A 16,350-nucleotide genomic window follows, 5' to 3' on the forward strand; every position below is an offset into this window, starting at 1 on the left:
TTTCCAAAGGCATATTACTGGCATTGTTGGTGTCCTCAGAAAACCTACTGTCAATCTTCAATTAACCCAATCCTGTCCTATAATCACGATTAAAAAAAAAAACCAAACCCGTTGCCACTGAGTTGATTCCAACTCACAGTGACCCTACAGGACAGCGTAGAACTGACCCATAGGGTTTCCAAGGAGCAGCTGATGCGACTTGCACTGATGACCTTTTGGTTAGCAGCTGAGCTGTTAACCACCGTGACACCAGGGCTCAAATCACAGTATTACTTATATATTACCCTCTTTGTTATTATCATGACAAAAGGCATGAATGAAAATAAAATGTCTTTTAAATATTATACTAAACGACTGTGTTCTCCAGAAATGAAAAAAGAAAAGCAAGCCAGGTTCAGAGGGAAAACGGGGAAAGAGGGAAGGGGACAGACCGGTTGCTCTGCTTCAACAGATCGATTGCTGTCTGAGGCAGCGGTGACAACAGCTAGCGTGGACTAAGGTGGCCAGGGAACTGGACCAGAGGAAGAATACTATAAACAACACCAACAGCCTACGGGCGCTTGGTTCTCTAGATCGCCCAAAAGCTATCCAGGAATTCCAATCTCTAGAAAACTCACTCTGTGATGTGCCTCTTCCTCTCCCACCTCAACATTTTTACTTAGATTAAGACAACATGAAAGTCAGGCTTGAAAAAGAACACAGGTTACAGAAGGCAGTGTGGGTGGGAGGGTGAGGAGGGGGGCCAAATGGAGGAGCCACTCTGCCCCTTTGCCTGGGTAAGGAAAAGTGCTGTGGTGTTTAAGTGGATACTATAAACAGAGCATACAGTAATAGGGCTTAAAGGACTATTAGAAGTCTGCCCAGTCCCCCAAGCAAAGCATCCTCTCCAGCCTTAACAGGTAGTCATCTACCCTTGGCTTGAAAATACATAAATTAAGAGGGTGTACTATATCTGTACAGTTGCCGTGGAGTCAATTTTAACTCATGGCGACCCCAAGTGTGTCAGAGTTGAACTGTGTTCCACAGGGTTTTCAATGGCTGGTTTTTCAAAAGGAGATAGCCAGGCCTTTCTTCTGAGGTGCCTCTAAGCAGACTTGAGCCTTCAACCTTCCAGTTAGTAGTCTAGCATGTTAACTGCTTAAACTTCCCAGGGACTCCACTGTATTCATGATGCCATTTATTTCATTTTTCACAGTTCAGCTAGAATTCGCAGTTTTTTTCCTTACAAAACTGGTTCTACTAGCAGTGGGGTTGGGGTGTGGCAGTTAAGATTCTGTAGAGCTCCAGTAGCGGGCTATGCAGTGGACTACGCAGTGCACTACATTTGGAGTTTTGTACCTGGGGGCTCTCTGCACACAGCTCTGTCTCCAGATATGCCAAGGCCTCTGTGTTCAAGGTTCCCAGGGCCCTGGGCCCTTGAAGGAAGGAGCAAAGGCAGGGGCTCTGGTGAGGAGAAAGCCACAACTGTGACCCCTACAGCCTAAGGCCTAGAAGCACATGTGCCATTAGAAGCCTTATAATACACCCTGCGCTAAATGATTTTTCACTGGATGGGTAAGGAAATGAATCACCATACATAGCATTGCTTTGAAAGCATTGGTGGTTCAGCAGTAGAATTTTCACCTTCCATGCAGGAGACAGGGATTCAATTCTTGGCCAACGTACCTCAACGCACAGCCACCGCTTGTCTATCAGTGGAAGCTTGCATGTTGCTATGATGCTGAACAAGTTTCAGCTGAGCTTCCAGACTAAGAAAGACAAGGAAGAAAGGCCCAGCAATTCACTTCCAAAAATTAGACAACGAAAACCCTACGAATCACAATGGTCTGATCTACAATCGATCATGGAGTGGCACGGGACCAGGCAGTGCTTTGTTTCATTGTGCATGAGGTCGCCATGAGTCAGGGGCTGACTCAATGACAGCTAACACCAATAACATGACACTGGTTAAAAAGGAAAATGCTTTCAGTTCCCAACCAAATTTGAAACAGTTTGGAATATCGACCATACATACGGATCCCCGGAGGCGCAGTGGTTAAGAGCTCGGCTGCTAACCAAAAGGCCAGCAGTTCGAATTCACCAGCTGCTCCTTGGAAACCCTAGCGGGCAGTTCTACTCTATCCTAAAAAGTCACTATGAGTTGGAATCGACTCGATGGCAATGGGGTACTTGGAGTACCATATATACAAACCCAGATTAGGTGTTTCCCTGTTAAAATTATCCACAGGTATTGCTGGTTTTTGTCTAACGAACATTAAAAGGCGGTAATGATAAGCCATGCTGCAGAATTAATACACCACTACCTGACTTTGCCATGCTGTTCAATAAACCTCAAATTTATTCATAAAAGAATAACACAGAAAAGGACAAACTAGCATTGCTAGATTTCAATGAATCAATTTTCCCTTCAAAATTACCTCATCTCCCACAAGGCCACAGGATTTAGGTTAATATGCATTGGAACCACACATCTGAGTTACATATGCTACCCAAGAATGACAATCTGACTGTGAAAGGCAGTCTCTAGAATGTCCTATCCATCCCACCGAGTATGGACTGGATGTAGAGATTCATTTCTAACAAAGAGAATATGGCAAAAGTGATGCAAGTCTCGCGGGCATGCTGTCTCTGTCTCCAAGGGAAGCCAGCTGCCATGTTGTAAGGTGCCCTATGGAGAGACCCATGTAGCAAGGAACTGAGGGAAGTGTCCAGCCAACCACCCACATGGAACTGAGGCCGGCAGTCCAACAACCCTGAAGAAACTGGATCCTGCCAAAAAAAAACACATGGTTGAACTTTGAAGTGGATCATTCCCCAGTGGGTCTTCAACCACAGCCCTGACAACATCTTAACCAACACAGCCCTGACAACATCTTAACTGCAGCTTAGTGAGAGATCTTGGGCTAGGGGCACCCAGCTATATTGTGTCCAGATTCCTGGCCCACAGAAACTATGAGATAATTGTTTGTTGTTTTAAGAGCTTAAATTTTGAAGTAATTTGTTACAAAATAATAGATTGACTAATACACTGACCAAATCCTGGCATTTTCTCCTGTTTCTAACCCCCTACCCATTCCTCCATATTTTCTCAAGGTGCCTAACACCAGAATGACACTGTTGAGTCAGCCAGTGAGAGAACAAACTGGAGTTTCTATACCAAGAGAAGTGATTTAATCAGGAACATCAATCAGTCCAACTATTAAGTCTCTAGGACATGCCATGACAGAAACCAAACGTCTTAATCTAGTCTAGATAGCGTTTATACTAAGCCAACTATTAACATAAACTGGGCACCTCACTCTCAATGGGTAATTTAATCTCCTTCTTCACAGAAACATGTATCATCATATACGAACTCTCTCAACTAGTCTTCTCAACTAGGCACCTAATTTTTGTTATCACAAATATTTTTATCTTCTTCTCTCCCATCTCCAAAATTAATCAACCTATACACTTGACGCCATTCATCTGTCAGTTTGTCATACTGCACTGGCTTGCGTGTTGCTATGATGCTGGAAACTATGACACCGCTATTTCAAATATCAGAAAGGCCATCCGTGGTGGTCAGGTTTCAGCAGAGCTTCTTGAATAAGACAGTCTAGGAAGAAGGACCTGTCTTCTTCTAAAAAAATCAGCCAGTAAAAATTTTACGAATAGCTACAGAGCACTGTCTGATACAGTGCGGGAAGATAAGCCCCTCAGGTCCAAAGGCACTCAAAATACGATTGGGGAAGAGCTGCCTCCTCAAAGTAGAGTCAATCTTAAGGACATGGATGGAGATAAGCTTTCAGGACCATCATGTGCTGATATGGCACAACTCAAAATGAGAAGAAACAGCTGCAAACATCCATTAATAATCAGAGCATGGAATGTACAATGAATGTAGGAAAATTAAACAGTAACTATATACTTGGACCTCACTGGATGGAAAACACAGGAACCATATCGAACTACATCTAGAGAAAGACAATGGAAAAGCTCATCATCATCGGTCAGAACAAGGCCAGGGCCAACTGTAGAACAGACCACTGATTGCTTATATGCAAGTTCAAGTTGAAGCTGAAGAAAATTAAACAAATACATGAAACTATATCCCACCTGAATTTGAAGACCATCTTAAAAACAGATTTGATGCACTGGACACTAATGACTGAAGACCAGACAAGTTGTGAGACGATATCTAGGACATCACAAAGGAAGAAAGCAAGAGGTCACTGAAAAGACAGGAAAGAAAGAAAAGACCAAAATGGATGTCAGAAGAGGCTCTGAAACTTGCTCTTGAACATGGTGTAACAGAAGAAATGATGAAGTAAAAGAGCTGAACAGAAGATTTCAAAGAGCAGTTTGAAAAGACAAAGGAAAGTATTATAATGAAACGTACAAAGATCTAGAATTAGGAAACCAAAAGGGAAGACCACATTTGGCATTTCTCAAGCTGAAAACCTAAAGAAATTCAAGCCTCAAGTTGCAATACTGAAGGATTCTATGGGCAAAAAAATTGAATGATGCAAGAAGCATCAAAAGAAGATGTAAATACAGAGTCACTGTACCAAAAGTAATTGGTCAATGTTCAACCATTTCAGGAGGTACCATGATTCAGAACCAAAAGTATAGAAAGAAGAAGTCCAAGCTTCGCTGAAGATATTGGCAAAAAACAAGGCTCCAAGAATTGACGAAATACCAACTGAGACATCTCAACTAACGGATGCACCACTGGAGGTGCTCACTCCCAAGAAATTTGGAAGACAGCTACCTGGCCAACTGACTGGAAGAGAGCCATATCTGTGTCCATTCCAAAGAAAGCTGATCCAACAGAATGTGGAAATTATCAAACAATATCATTAATATCACATGCAAGTAAAATTTTTCTGAAGATCATTCAAAAATAGTTGCAGCACTGCACTGACAGGAAACTGCCAGAAATTCAAGCCAGATTCTGAACAGGACATGGAACAAAGGATACCACTGCTGGTGTTAGTTGGATCCTGGCTGAAAGCAGAGAATACCAGAAAGATGTTTACCTGTGTTTTATTGACTACACAAAAGCATTTGACTGTGTGGATTATAACAAATTATGGATAACATTGCAAAGAATGGGAATTCCAGAACATTTAATTGTGCTCATGAGGAACCTGTACATTAAGATCAAGAGGCAGTCATGTGAACAGAATAAGGGCATACTGCATGACTTAAAGTTAGGAAAGGTGTGTGTCAGGTGTTGTATCCTTTCACCATACTTATTCAATCTATATTCGGAGTGAATAGTCTGAGAAGCTGGACTATATGTGGAAGAACTCAACATCAGGATTGGAGGAAGACTAACAACCTGTGATATGCAGATGACACAACCCTGCTTGCTGAAAGTGAAGAGAACATGAAGCACTTACTGATGATGATCAAAGACTACTTATGGGTTACCTAAACTTAAAATAAAAATCCTCATAACTGGACAAATAACCAACGTCATGAAAAACGGAGAAAATACTAAAGTTGTCAAAGATTTCATTTTACTCAGCTCCACAATCAACGCCCAGGGAAGCAGTCAAGAAATCAAACTACATATAGTATTGAGCAAGTCTGCTGCAACAGACCTCTTTAAAGTGTTGGAAAGCAATGATGTCATTTTGAGGGCTAAGGTGCACCTGACCCAAATCATGATATTTTCAATCACCTCATAAGCATGCAAAAGCTGGACAACAAATAAGAAAGACTGAAGTAGAATTGATGACTCTGAATTATGGTGTTTATCAAAGAATACTGAATATAACATGGACCGTCAGAAGAATGAACAAGCCTGTCTTGGAAGAAGTACAGTCAGAATGCTGCTCCTTGGAAGCAAGAATGGCGAGACTTCATCTCACGTACTTTGGACATGTTACCAGGAGGGACCAGTCACTGAGAAGGACATCATGCTTGGTAAAGTAGAGGGTCAGTGAAAAATAAGAAGATCCTCGACAAGATGGAGTGACAACGTTGCTGCAACAATTGGCTCGACCATAACAAGGACTGTGAGGATGGCACAGGACCAGGCAGTGTTTCGTTCTGTTGCACATAGGGTCACTATGAGTTGGAATTGACTGAACAGCACCTAACAACAATAACAATACACTTGATCTCTCTGATTCTGATCTTGCTCCCTTTAATTCATCCACACTAGTGCAGCCTAAATGATATTTCTAAAATAAAAATCTGATCATGTCATTCTCCTATCTAAAATGTTTAATAGGTTGACATTTCCTCAGGCTAAAGTTCAAATTCTTGAACCCAGATTACAAAGATCACTCTGAATAGACCTTTATCTCTGGCTTCAACTCACACTGCTCTCTGCACTCCATGCTTTAGCCTATAAAAACCAGTTGCCATTGAGTCAATTCCAACTCATGGTGACCCCATGTGCGTCACAGTAGGACTATGCTCCAAAGGGTTTTCAACGGCTGATTTTTCAGAAGCAGACTGCCAAGCCTTTCTTCTGAAGTGCCTCTTAGTGGACTTAAACCTTCTGCCTTTTTGTTAGCAGTCAAGCTCATTAACTGTTTGTACCACCCAGGGACTCTGCTGTAACCCACAAGATGTTTTTTGTTTGTTTGTTTTACTTTCTGTTCCTCTCTCATCTCTTAGCCTTCAACTATTCTATCCCTGCCTGAAGCAGCCTTTCCCCAAATTGACCCTTTAATTACCTGACTAAAGCTTCTGGTCTCAGCTTAATCTTCATTTGCTAAGATAGTCTTCTCTTAAAGACTAAAAACTTGTGATGTCATAGCAACCTATATTTCATGCTCTATTTTAGTTAGGTCTTTGTCAGAACTTCTCACTAATTATATGCTCTATGGAGCCCTGGTGGTACAGCGGTTAAGAACTCGCTGCTAACAAAAAGGCTGGCAGTTCCAATCTGCTTGTTGTTCCTTGGAAACCCGGTGGGGCAGTTCTATCCAGTCCTATAGGGTCGCCATGAGTCAGAATTGACTTGACAGCAACAGGTTTGGTTTATAAGCTCTATAAGGAGCCCTGGTAGTACAGTGGTTAAGCACTCAGCTGTTAATCAAAGGGTCAGTGGTTCAAGCCCACCAGCTACTTCCCAGGAGAAAGATGTGGCAATCTGCTCCTGTAAAGTTACAGCCTTGGAAACCCTACACGTCAGTTCTACTCTATCCCATAGGGTCACCATTAGTCAGAATTGACTCAACGGCAGTGGGTTTGGTTTTGGTTTTACATGTTCTGTGAAGACAAGGGCCATGCTGATTCTATTCAATGCTGAACCACAACGCCTTGCACAGACAGACACTCAAACATTTGCTGTGTGGATAAGAAAGAGGATGAATGGAGGCTTCCTAGATCACATGCGATAATGTGTTCCCTTTCTCAAATCTTCAAATCCCGTCCTTACTCCTTAAGCCTCCACGTAAGTCTGTCTTCCGATCTTGTAAGGTTCTCTCTTTAATCCTAATTCCCCCTTTCACTACATTCCTACTTTCCACCAAATGAGCCACTTTCAGCTGACTGCTCCATTTACTACCCAACTCAATACGGTCGAGGCTGGGACCCCATGACACTACAAAAACTACTCTTGTATTGGCTACTATAAAACCAAACCAAACCTGTTGCTATCAAGTTGATTCTGACTCACAGCAACCCTATAGAACAGAGTAGAACTGCCCCAGAGTTTCCAAGGAGTGGCTGGTGGATTGGAACTGCCAAGCTTTTGGTTAGCTGCCGAACTCTTAACCACTACACCACCAGGGCTCCACTGGCTACTACAGATTTCCTAACTACCAAATCAGTAATTCTCTTTTGGAAATCCCACAACAAACCTTACCTCCACTGCAAGATGCATCTTATTGATCACCATCTTTGTAATTCTTTTTTTTTTTGTTAAGGCCTCTCTTTACTTTCATCACCTCTCTCTCCCTTCATTTTCCTGCTGCTCTTCTCAATTGCCTCATCCTTGGTTATCTTCTGTTCAGCCTCTATGAACTCTCCTCAGTCAGCCACCTCAAATCTTCCATGGTGTCAACCACAACGACCCCCACTTACAGCAAGTGAGAGAAAAGGGTAGTAGAGCCTCATAGGAAACTTTCCAAACTACACTTGGGCCTCCTCCCTAGTCCATGTTTAAGAATAACTCGGTGATCCACTTCTGCTAGCTGGAGTGAGATTTACCACTCAGGTATATTGGGGAAGAAAAAGATAAGTACCAGTCACCTACTTGTACCCTGAAGACATCCAGATCTCTCCTACTGGGCTCCAAGCCCTTATTTCCTCCTACTTACTGACAAGTTCTTCCTGGATATACCACAAGCATCCCAACTCTCTCTCTAAAACCAAAACATCCTCCTCAACACATGGGCTCTTCTGTAGTCCCTATTATTAGCCATCTGGTTGACTAACCTAGATTATGAGCATCATCTTAACGCCTCTCCATTTCTTTCAATACGATTATTCACATCCTCTCAACTCTGCCCTGATCCAACGACCAGCCAGATCAGTTCTAATCTCCCCTAGCCTGAGCCACTGCAGCTTCCCACCTGGTCTCCCTGCTGCTGGTACTGCCCTCTCTAGCCCACATGCTAGAAGGATCACTCTAAAACAAAGGACTGCATCATTCCCCATTTCAAAACTTGTGATGTTTCCTGCTGTTCACAGGACAAAAATTTTAACATGGGATGTATAGCCAGTGAGGAAGACCCAAAGGAAAGAGATGTCCAACACCACAGCTCAATCAGAACAACCCCTGAAAGGAGCCATGTAGATTACAGCACTTGGTGAGGGGAAAAAAAAAATGATCTTTGAAAACAAAGCAGAGCAGAGTAGCTCATAAAGAATACAACCAGGCTCCTCAGCTAAAAGTCTGTGACAAGAAATCTTCTGAGCTAGCCCAAAGAGAAACCCAGTCAAAGTGTCAGGGGGCCCAAGCAAGGACCTAACTAGCCTACTCCCTCACACAGCACATATGTGTATGCATACTCCAGCACGCCTTGACTACCCATCACCACCATCTCCACCATTCCCAGCCAGGCACAAACCCCCAGGAGACCCAAATAACAAAGCTTTTTGCCAGGTCATTTCCCCAAAGGACCCGTAAGAATCTATACCAGAGCGGCCTGACCAGATTCCACCTCCACCCAAAGAACAGAACAGCCTGTCAGTATCTAGGAAACGTCAGGACCTGTGTGGTGAGTGAAACCCGCTGCTGTGTAGTCAGTTCTTCCTCATAGCACCGCTATAGGACAGAGCAGAACTGCTGATTACACCCTTGGAAATACTATGGGGCAGTTCTGCCGATTACACCCTTGGAAATACTATGGGGCAGTTCTGCCGGTTACACCCTTGGAAACACTATGGGGCAGTTCTGCCAATTACACCCTTGGAAATACTATGGGGCAGTTCTGCCAATTACACCCTTGGAAATACTATGGGGCAGTTCTGCCAATTACACCCTTGGAAATACTATGGGGCAGTTCTGCCAATTACACCCTTGGAAATACTATGGGGCAGTTCTGCCAATTACACCCTTGGAAATACTATGGGGCAGTTCTGCCAATTACACCCTTGGAAACACTATGGGGCAGTTCTGCCGATTACACCCTTGGAAATACTATGGGGCAGTTCTGCCGATTACACCCTTGGAAATACTATGGGGCAGTTCTGCCGATTACACCCTTGGAAATACTATGGGGCAGTTCTGCCGATTACACCCTTGGAAACACTATGGGGCAGTTCTGCTGTGTCCTATAGCGGTGCTATGAGGAAGAACTGACTACACAGCAGCGGGTTTCACTCACCACACAGGTCCTGACGTTTCCTAGATACTGACAGGCTGTTCTGTTCTTTGGGTGGAGGTGGAATCTGGTCAGGCCGCTCTGGTATAGATTCTTACGGGTCCTTTGGGGAAATGACCTGGCAAAAAGCTTTGTTATTTGGGTCTCCTGGGGGTTTGTGCCTGGCTGGGAATGGTGGAGATGGTGGTGATGGGTAGTCAAGGCGTGCTGGAGTATGCATACACATATGTGCTGTGTGAGGGAGTAGGCTAGTTAGGTCCTTGCTCTGGCCCCCTGACACTTTGACTGGGTTTCTCTCTGGGAAACCCTGGTGGCGTAGTGGTTAAGTGCTATGGCTGCTAGCCAAAGGGTTGGCAGTTCAAATCCACCAGGTGCTCCCTGGAAACTCTACAGGGCAGTTCTACTCTGTCCTATAGGGTCGCTATGAGTCGGAATCGACTCAACGGCACTGGGTTTGGTTTGGTTTGAATCTTTAAAGAAACAGACTGCCACATTTTTCTCCCACGGAGCAGCTGGTGGGTTCAAACCTCTGGTCAGCAGCCGAGTCCTTAGCCACTGCACCACTAGGATGGTGAGTCAAAAGGAGTAAAATCCTGACCCCTGACAAAATTATGCAATCTTCCCCACTACACTGCTGTACTGATTACACCACATTTATTTTCTGTCTCAATCATTGACAGCTAGTTATGTTAGCGCACAGCTTGCCTAAGTCAAGACCAGTTTCTTTCTCCTGGGAATTTTGGGGACCTCACTGAGGGAACACTAGCTGGGCACTAGAGCCCCAGAGACCTCTCCTAATTTGGTCCATGGGCCACCCCACCCACGCACTAAGTGATAGCCAGATGGAACTACTCTCATTTTCAGGAACCTACTTTTGCTCATGCTGTCCCCTCTGACTAGACTCCCTCTCACTCCCCCTGCTCAAACCCAACAAATCCTACACTTCTTCCCTGGCCCAATCCAGCTATCATCTCCTCCCAAAATCCTTAACCAGGCCTCATTCCCACTGCATGCTTCCCAAGGACTTGTTGCAGCTCTTTTTCGGTACTTTTTCCATTCCCTGTCTTAATTCTAAATCTTAATGTGCCTCAAACAAGGTCTAGCCTGTATCAGGTGCTCCATTCCTGTTCGTTGAATGAGTTTACGAGTCTGTTCATCCAACTCCTTTGATACAGGGAAATGACAATTATTCGGGCAATTTTTTTTTTTTTTTTTTTTTAGTTTCTAGTAAAATATGTTGTGGTGGAAATCGTATTGGAAACAGTTTCAAACTAAATGTAATTCTACTCTCAATCCAGGCAAGTCAAAACCCTGAAAGGGCACTACACTCATCTTTTTGCAGTCATGCACAAAGGTAGCCACGGAATGAGAAACAATTCATGGCTCCTGCCTCTACTGGACGGAGCTAGGGAAATTTGTCCATGGACTTCCTGTGATGGTAGTGGGAGTGTCTACAGACTAGTTTCCCTCAGTACTAAGGTTCATAATATTAAAGGTTATCCCTGTTTTCCTGCATGAATCAGAAATTTCAAGGAAAATGTTTAAATTATTCTTAAAACCACGAACTTTGAGTTCTACGGAATCCATTACAGATTAAGACCCATATCGCCAAGAAAATGCTGAGCGACATCAGAAACTAAGCAGACAGTACTATCTACAACTGTGTGGTGCATCTGCTCAGGAGAGAAGGAGGGAAGGATGGAGGGACAGACACAGGTGAAGAAGTCGATTATGGACTAAACTGTGTCCCCCGGAAATACATGTTATAATTCCTAACCTCTATGCCTGTGGTTATAATCCCACATGGGTACAGGCTGTCTCTGTTATGCTAATGAAGCAGGATTAGTACAGGATGTATCTTGAATCAGTCTCTTCTGAGATATAAAAGAGATTAAACAAGCAAGCTAAGAAGCAGAAGACAGGGAAGAGACATGCCAAGCCACATGAAGATCGCGCAGAAGCAGACGCTCAGAAGAGACAAGGACCTTCCTCTAGAGCCAACAGAAAGCCTTCCCCTAGAGCCGGCACCCTGAATTCGGACTTCCAGCCTCCTAAACTGTGAGAAAATAAATTTCTGTTTGTTAAAGCCACCCGCTTGTGGTATTTCTGTTACAGCAGCACCAGATAACTAAGATGGACACTAATGAGTAACTAATGATAGAAGGGCTGCCTGAGAAGGGCTGCCTGGGAAGGCACATGACAAAAATAAGTCTCTGAACCAAAATGGTAGGAAGATATAATTGAAGTCTACCAAACAGGTTGGTAGATTAATAAGGACTTTTTTTTTTTAAGAAGAGATCTGAAACATTTATTTCTGACGGAAAAAAAAGTACTTTCATACAAAAGGTATTTTAACCATAAGAAAATGTTACCCCAAGATTTAATCAGGCAAAAATATTAATCATTTCAAGAAGAATCTATATGCAAGGAAAACTAAGAAGCTAATTAGTGTTTTCTGTATCTTCTTATCAATAAGAACCGAGTGGAGAAATGGGAAGTAGGCCTTTTCTCTGCATGCCAAAGCACTGTGGTTGTCTGGACGACAGGCACTTGTGCAATGGTTGCTGCACTGTGAGCTGAACTAGTTACATTTTTCATGAAACACCAGGGAAAAAACTGACAAACTATGTTTAGACTCATGTATTTGATGGTCACTTTCTCAAAAACTAACAAAACAAGCCTGGCACTTCGAGAAAAAACAACAGCACTTGTTTTCAAATACAAAATTTAAACTTCCAGGTAAAGTTTTGAATTTTGAACAAAGCTTCCCAATACTTAAAGATACAAAAGATAAATAAGGATTCTTTGTTATTGTTTGTTTTCTTTTTTTGCTAAATTGTACTGGGTTTTCAAAGTAGATTCAGTTTAACCAGTTGGTAATGTAAGTTTTGGTTTTCACTTTTCTTAATAGCTTTCATAAATTTTTTCAAGTTATAACTTATAAAACCCACAAGAACAGAGTAATCTAAACCAGTTCAACCAAACTGCCTATAAGATAATTGCCAAATCTTTCATGGCATCAAGACATAGCAGTGATTATTCTATGGAAAACGATAAGTATTCAAATAAAAAATGTATTCGCATTTCACATGAATTGAATTTTAAGAATCTATAGATAATATCTTAATGCACTAACGACAACAACAAAAAGATAGCTATCAAGTAAAAGCTGGAATTCTGGTTTCCTTTGATTATCTTTTTGAGTAACATACCTTTGAAACCTTTCTCAAAATTTCAAGGAAGAAAGAAACTTGCTTTTTAAGTGGGAAGAAATTTTTTCTCCAAAGTCTCTCAAAATTAAAGGCCTGGAAAAAAAAAAATCCCTGAAAAGATGCCCAATCTTTAAAGAACTACATGAGAAGTAGAAATTGGTTTATAAGTTTATAAGACTTCCAAAATGGTGAGGATTTTAAGAAAGCCTTTGTTGAATATCCTGGCTGACTATCCTAAATACCACAGAGCTATCACTGTCATTCCTACTATACGCTTCAAGGGTTATTAGCCCCAAGAAAACACTGCATTAACAAAAGATGATATGTTAAAATATTTATACTCCTTCCAACTTTAACCTCAAACTTCTATTTTGGGATACATCAAGGTTTCAACAATGCATGTCTTCTCAAGCATTATAACTGGGCTTATATATTCTTTAAAAAATAAATAAATAAAACCAAACCCGTTGCAGTCAAGTCAATTCTGAGACCCTATTGCAACTCTACACGACAGCGTAGAACTGCCCCACAGGGTTTCCAAGGCTTGGTACATTCTTACTTAGATCCAAAAGTTTAATAAAGAAAAAGTAGTAATTTTTTTAAAAGGAATAAAACAGTCTCTAAGTTTCCTTCTTCCTACCCCTCCACAATTCATTACAATAACCTATTATCATATAAGACAATGCCCTGATAATAATTCCATCTCAAAATTCTGCAGGTGCTTTCACTCTGTAGGAGCTCTTCTATTTCTAACTCAGGTGTGAAAGGGCACTGGCTCAAGCGTGTCTAAAAAAAATGAGAGGAGATCCTGATTGTTACTAAGTAATTTAACACTAAATAAACAATAACCAGGAAAAACTCGGCAAAGTTTTGGAAATAGAATGTATGTTAATACCCAGATGAAGTTCCTATTTTTCATTCGTTAGAATAATGCCTTATTGGTTCCTTCTGAATCAAACAGGGGACGGATTAGGATATTTAATAAAGAAACCAATTAAAACAGATTATACAAAAATCGTATCTTGCACCAAGGGCCAAAAAATTGTAAATGGGAGGTTACATTTTTCAACTGCAAATTCTTACATAATTGTTTTGTTACTTTATCTCCAAAGTCATCCAAACAAGTAGCAGAAGCAACATGCCCCTGAAAACCAGACCCAAACAGACTAACAGAGCTTTCTTTTTACAAGACAACCTATCCCCTAAAAACACTTCAAGTGCAGCACAAATGTTCACTGACCCCATTCTAAAAAAGTGACCTAGAACACATTCTTGAACTCAATCACACTCCCTGCTAATGATTTCTCCATCATATTTTTAAAACCAGTTATTACATGAGGGTGTTTTAAGAAAATGACGATGAAGCACTGACCCAAAGACTTGATATTAAATGGATCAAGTTGTCATGAATACATTAAAAGAATGGCCAGGGCACCCAGGGCAATCACACCTAATTTTGCTATGCCCATTTTTATTTATTTAATGCAGTCTTTATTTTAACGTGCATTATTAACAAAACTCACAAACCACAGCCATGCCCCAAAGCAGTTTGACATGTCTGAAATCACATTTCAAATAAAATGCTTTCTGAGGGCCCCTGTTAATACAGGTTTCAAATCCCAGAACTAACATCCTGCGTTTCCTTCGGGGTGACCGTGGGAGGTGAGGGTGTGTCTCGGTGCTTACCGATGCCTGGAGCCACATAGATGAAGTAGAGACAAGACGAGGAGAGGGAGAAGAAGAAGACGAAGGCGAGGAGGGAGCGATTGGAGACCCGCATCATCCACCTGAGCACAGACATCTTCTCTTCCCTGCCAGCAGCTCAGGCTGCGTTCTCAGACCGGACTCGGGGGCACCGTCCAGGCCCTAAACTTCCATGAATGTGCTAGGCACCCCAAGACTGCGGCGGGGTCCGCACGGGGAGGCTCTGGGGGAGAGGACCCGAGCGGGAAGGAGAAAAGGGAAGGGAGCGGACGGAATGAATGGGAGGCTGCAGAGTCGGGGGAGGAGAGGCGGGAGAGGATGAAGGGGAAGGGATGGAGGAAGGAGAGGGCCCGCCGGCCGGGGGGGCCGGGGACGGAAGGAACTGAGGAGGCGGAGAAAGGGCGCAGACGCGCGTTCTATCGCCAGACAGCGGCGGGAGAAGGGGCTGCAGGTGGGGAGAGGCGCCGGCTGAGCGCCGCGGCGCCCCTGCGGAGAGGGGCCGCAAACTGCAGCACGCTGGGGATCCCCAGTGGCTCCTGCTGCCCGCGCCCCGCTGCGTCCAGCACGCGGAGACCCCGCGCTCAGTGTCGGGGCCGCCGGGGCTCCGCAGGCCTGCTGCACCTCCTCCTCCGGGTCGCGGTGTCTCGTGCCTGCGCGGGGCTAGCGTGGGCGCCCGGGCCGTAGCCGGCGCGCGCGATGCGCGGGGGCCCGCGGGGACCCTGGGGGCCGAGGAGCTGGGCGCTCGCGGGCACGCAGCCTCCTCCTCATGCCGCGCCAGGCCCCGACGCCCCGCGACAGCCGCGGGAGCCCAGCGCAGGTGAGGGCTGCGTCCCGGCGAGCGGCGAGCGCACTCTGGCTTCTGCCGCAGCCGCCAGCTGCCCGCCCGGCCGCAAGGGCGGCAACGGCAGCGGCATAACCGCCGTCAGCCCGGAGTGAGGCACCCCCGCCGGCGCCGCCCCCGCAGGCTCCCGGACACCAGGGGAAGAGCGGCCGGGCGACGCGCGTTGCAGGCAGAGACGAGGAGCCCACGCGGGAGGAGGCCGGGCGCCGTCTGGGCCGGAGAGGGGGGCGGGCCCAGAGGGAGGGGGAACCGCGGAGGAACTCCGGGCTGGCGGGAGCGACCGGACCCCTGGCGGCTCCGCGCGCTGGCTCGGAACTCGGCAGGCGGCGCTGCGCCGGGACTGGAGGAAATCTGAAGGCTCTCCGCACCCCCTCCGGTTTCTTCCCCCCCCGCCGCGAAACATCGCGCCTCCTGATTGGCCCGCGGCGAAATCAGCGAGCTACCGGTGCTGCCTCCCTCACCCCCCCGCGCTTGGACCTCCGCCCTGGATGGAGTCCTGCGTCACCGCCGCCCCTGCCCGCCTGGGGACTCCAGCGCTCCCTGCGCTGCCTGGGTTTGGGAGACAAGTCTGAGCTTCCGATAACGTTCTGTCCTGGGGATTGATAATGAAGGCTGATGTACCTGGACGTGAAAGGGTATCGCGAGGAAAAGATTAATCTCCTGCCAAAATACACGCTTTGGGAACACAGTGTGTTTCCGTCCTGGATTAATTCAGCCTCCATCGCGTCTTTTCCATAGAGACATTACTGTCAGTGTGTGATATGAATACATGTCTGTTTATAATAGGACTTGCTTTCACAGCTGAAGGTGAGCACTG

General features: G+C 44.7%; 1 protein-coding gene across 2 annotated transcripts in view; it reads right to left on the reverse strand.

Moving 5' to 3' along the window:
- B4GALT6 (beta-1,4-galactosyltransferase 6) overlaps positions 1–14,883 on the reverse strand; it is an 89,228-nt gene extending 74,345 nt beyond the window's left edge. For both annotated transcript variants that reach the window (XM_049900312.1, XM_049900311.1), the window contains exon 1: positions 14,675–14,883. In XM_049900312.1, the coding sequence (XP_049756269.1) occupies positions 14,675–14,789 (115 nt within the window). In that variant the 5' untranslated portion in view covers positions 14,790–14,883. The remainder of the gene's footprint in view (positions 1–14,674) is intronic.
- Between the last annotated feature and the right edge of the window lie 1,467 nt (positions 14,884–16,350).

This window comes from Elephas maximus, chromosome 11 (genome assembly GCF_024166365.1).
Source record: "Elephas maximus indicus isolate mEleMax1 chromosome 11, mEleMax1 primary haplotype, whole genome shotgun sequence".
Taxonomy (NCBI): Eukaryota; Metazoa; Chordata; class Mammalia; order Proboscidea; family Elephantidae; genus Elephas; species Elephas maximus.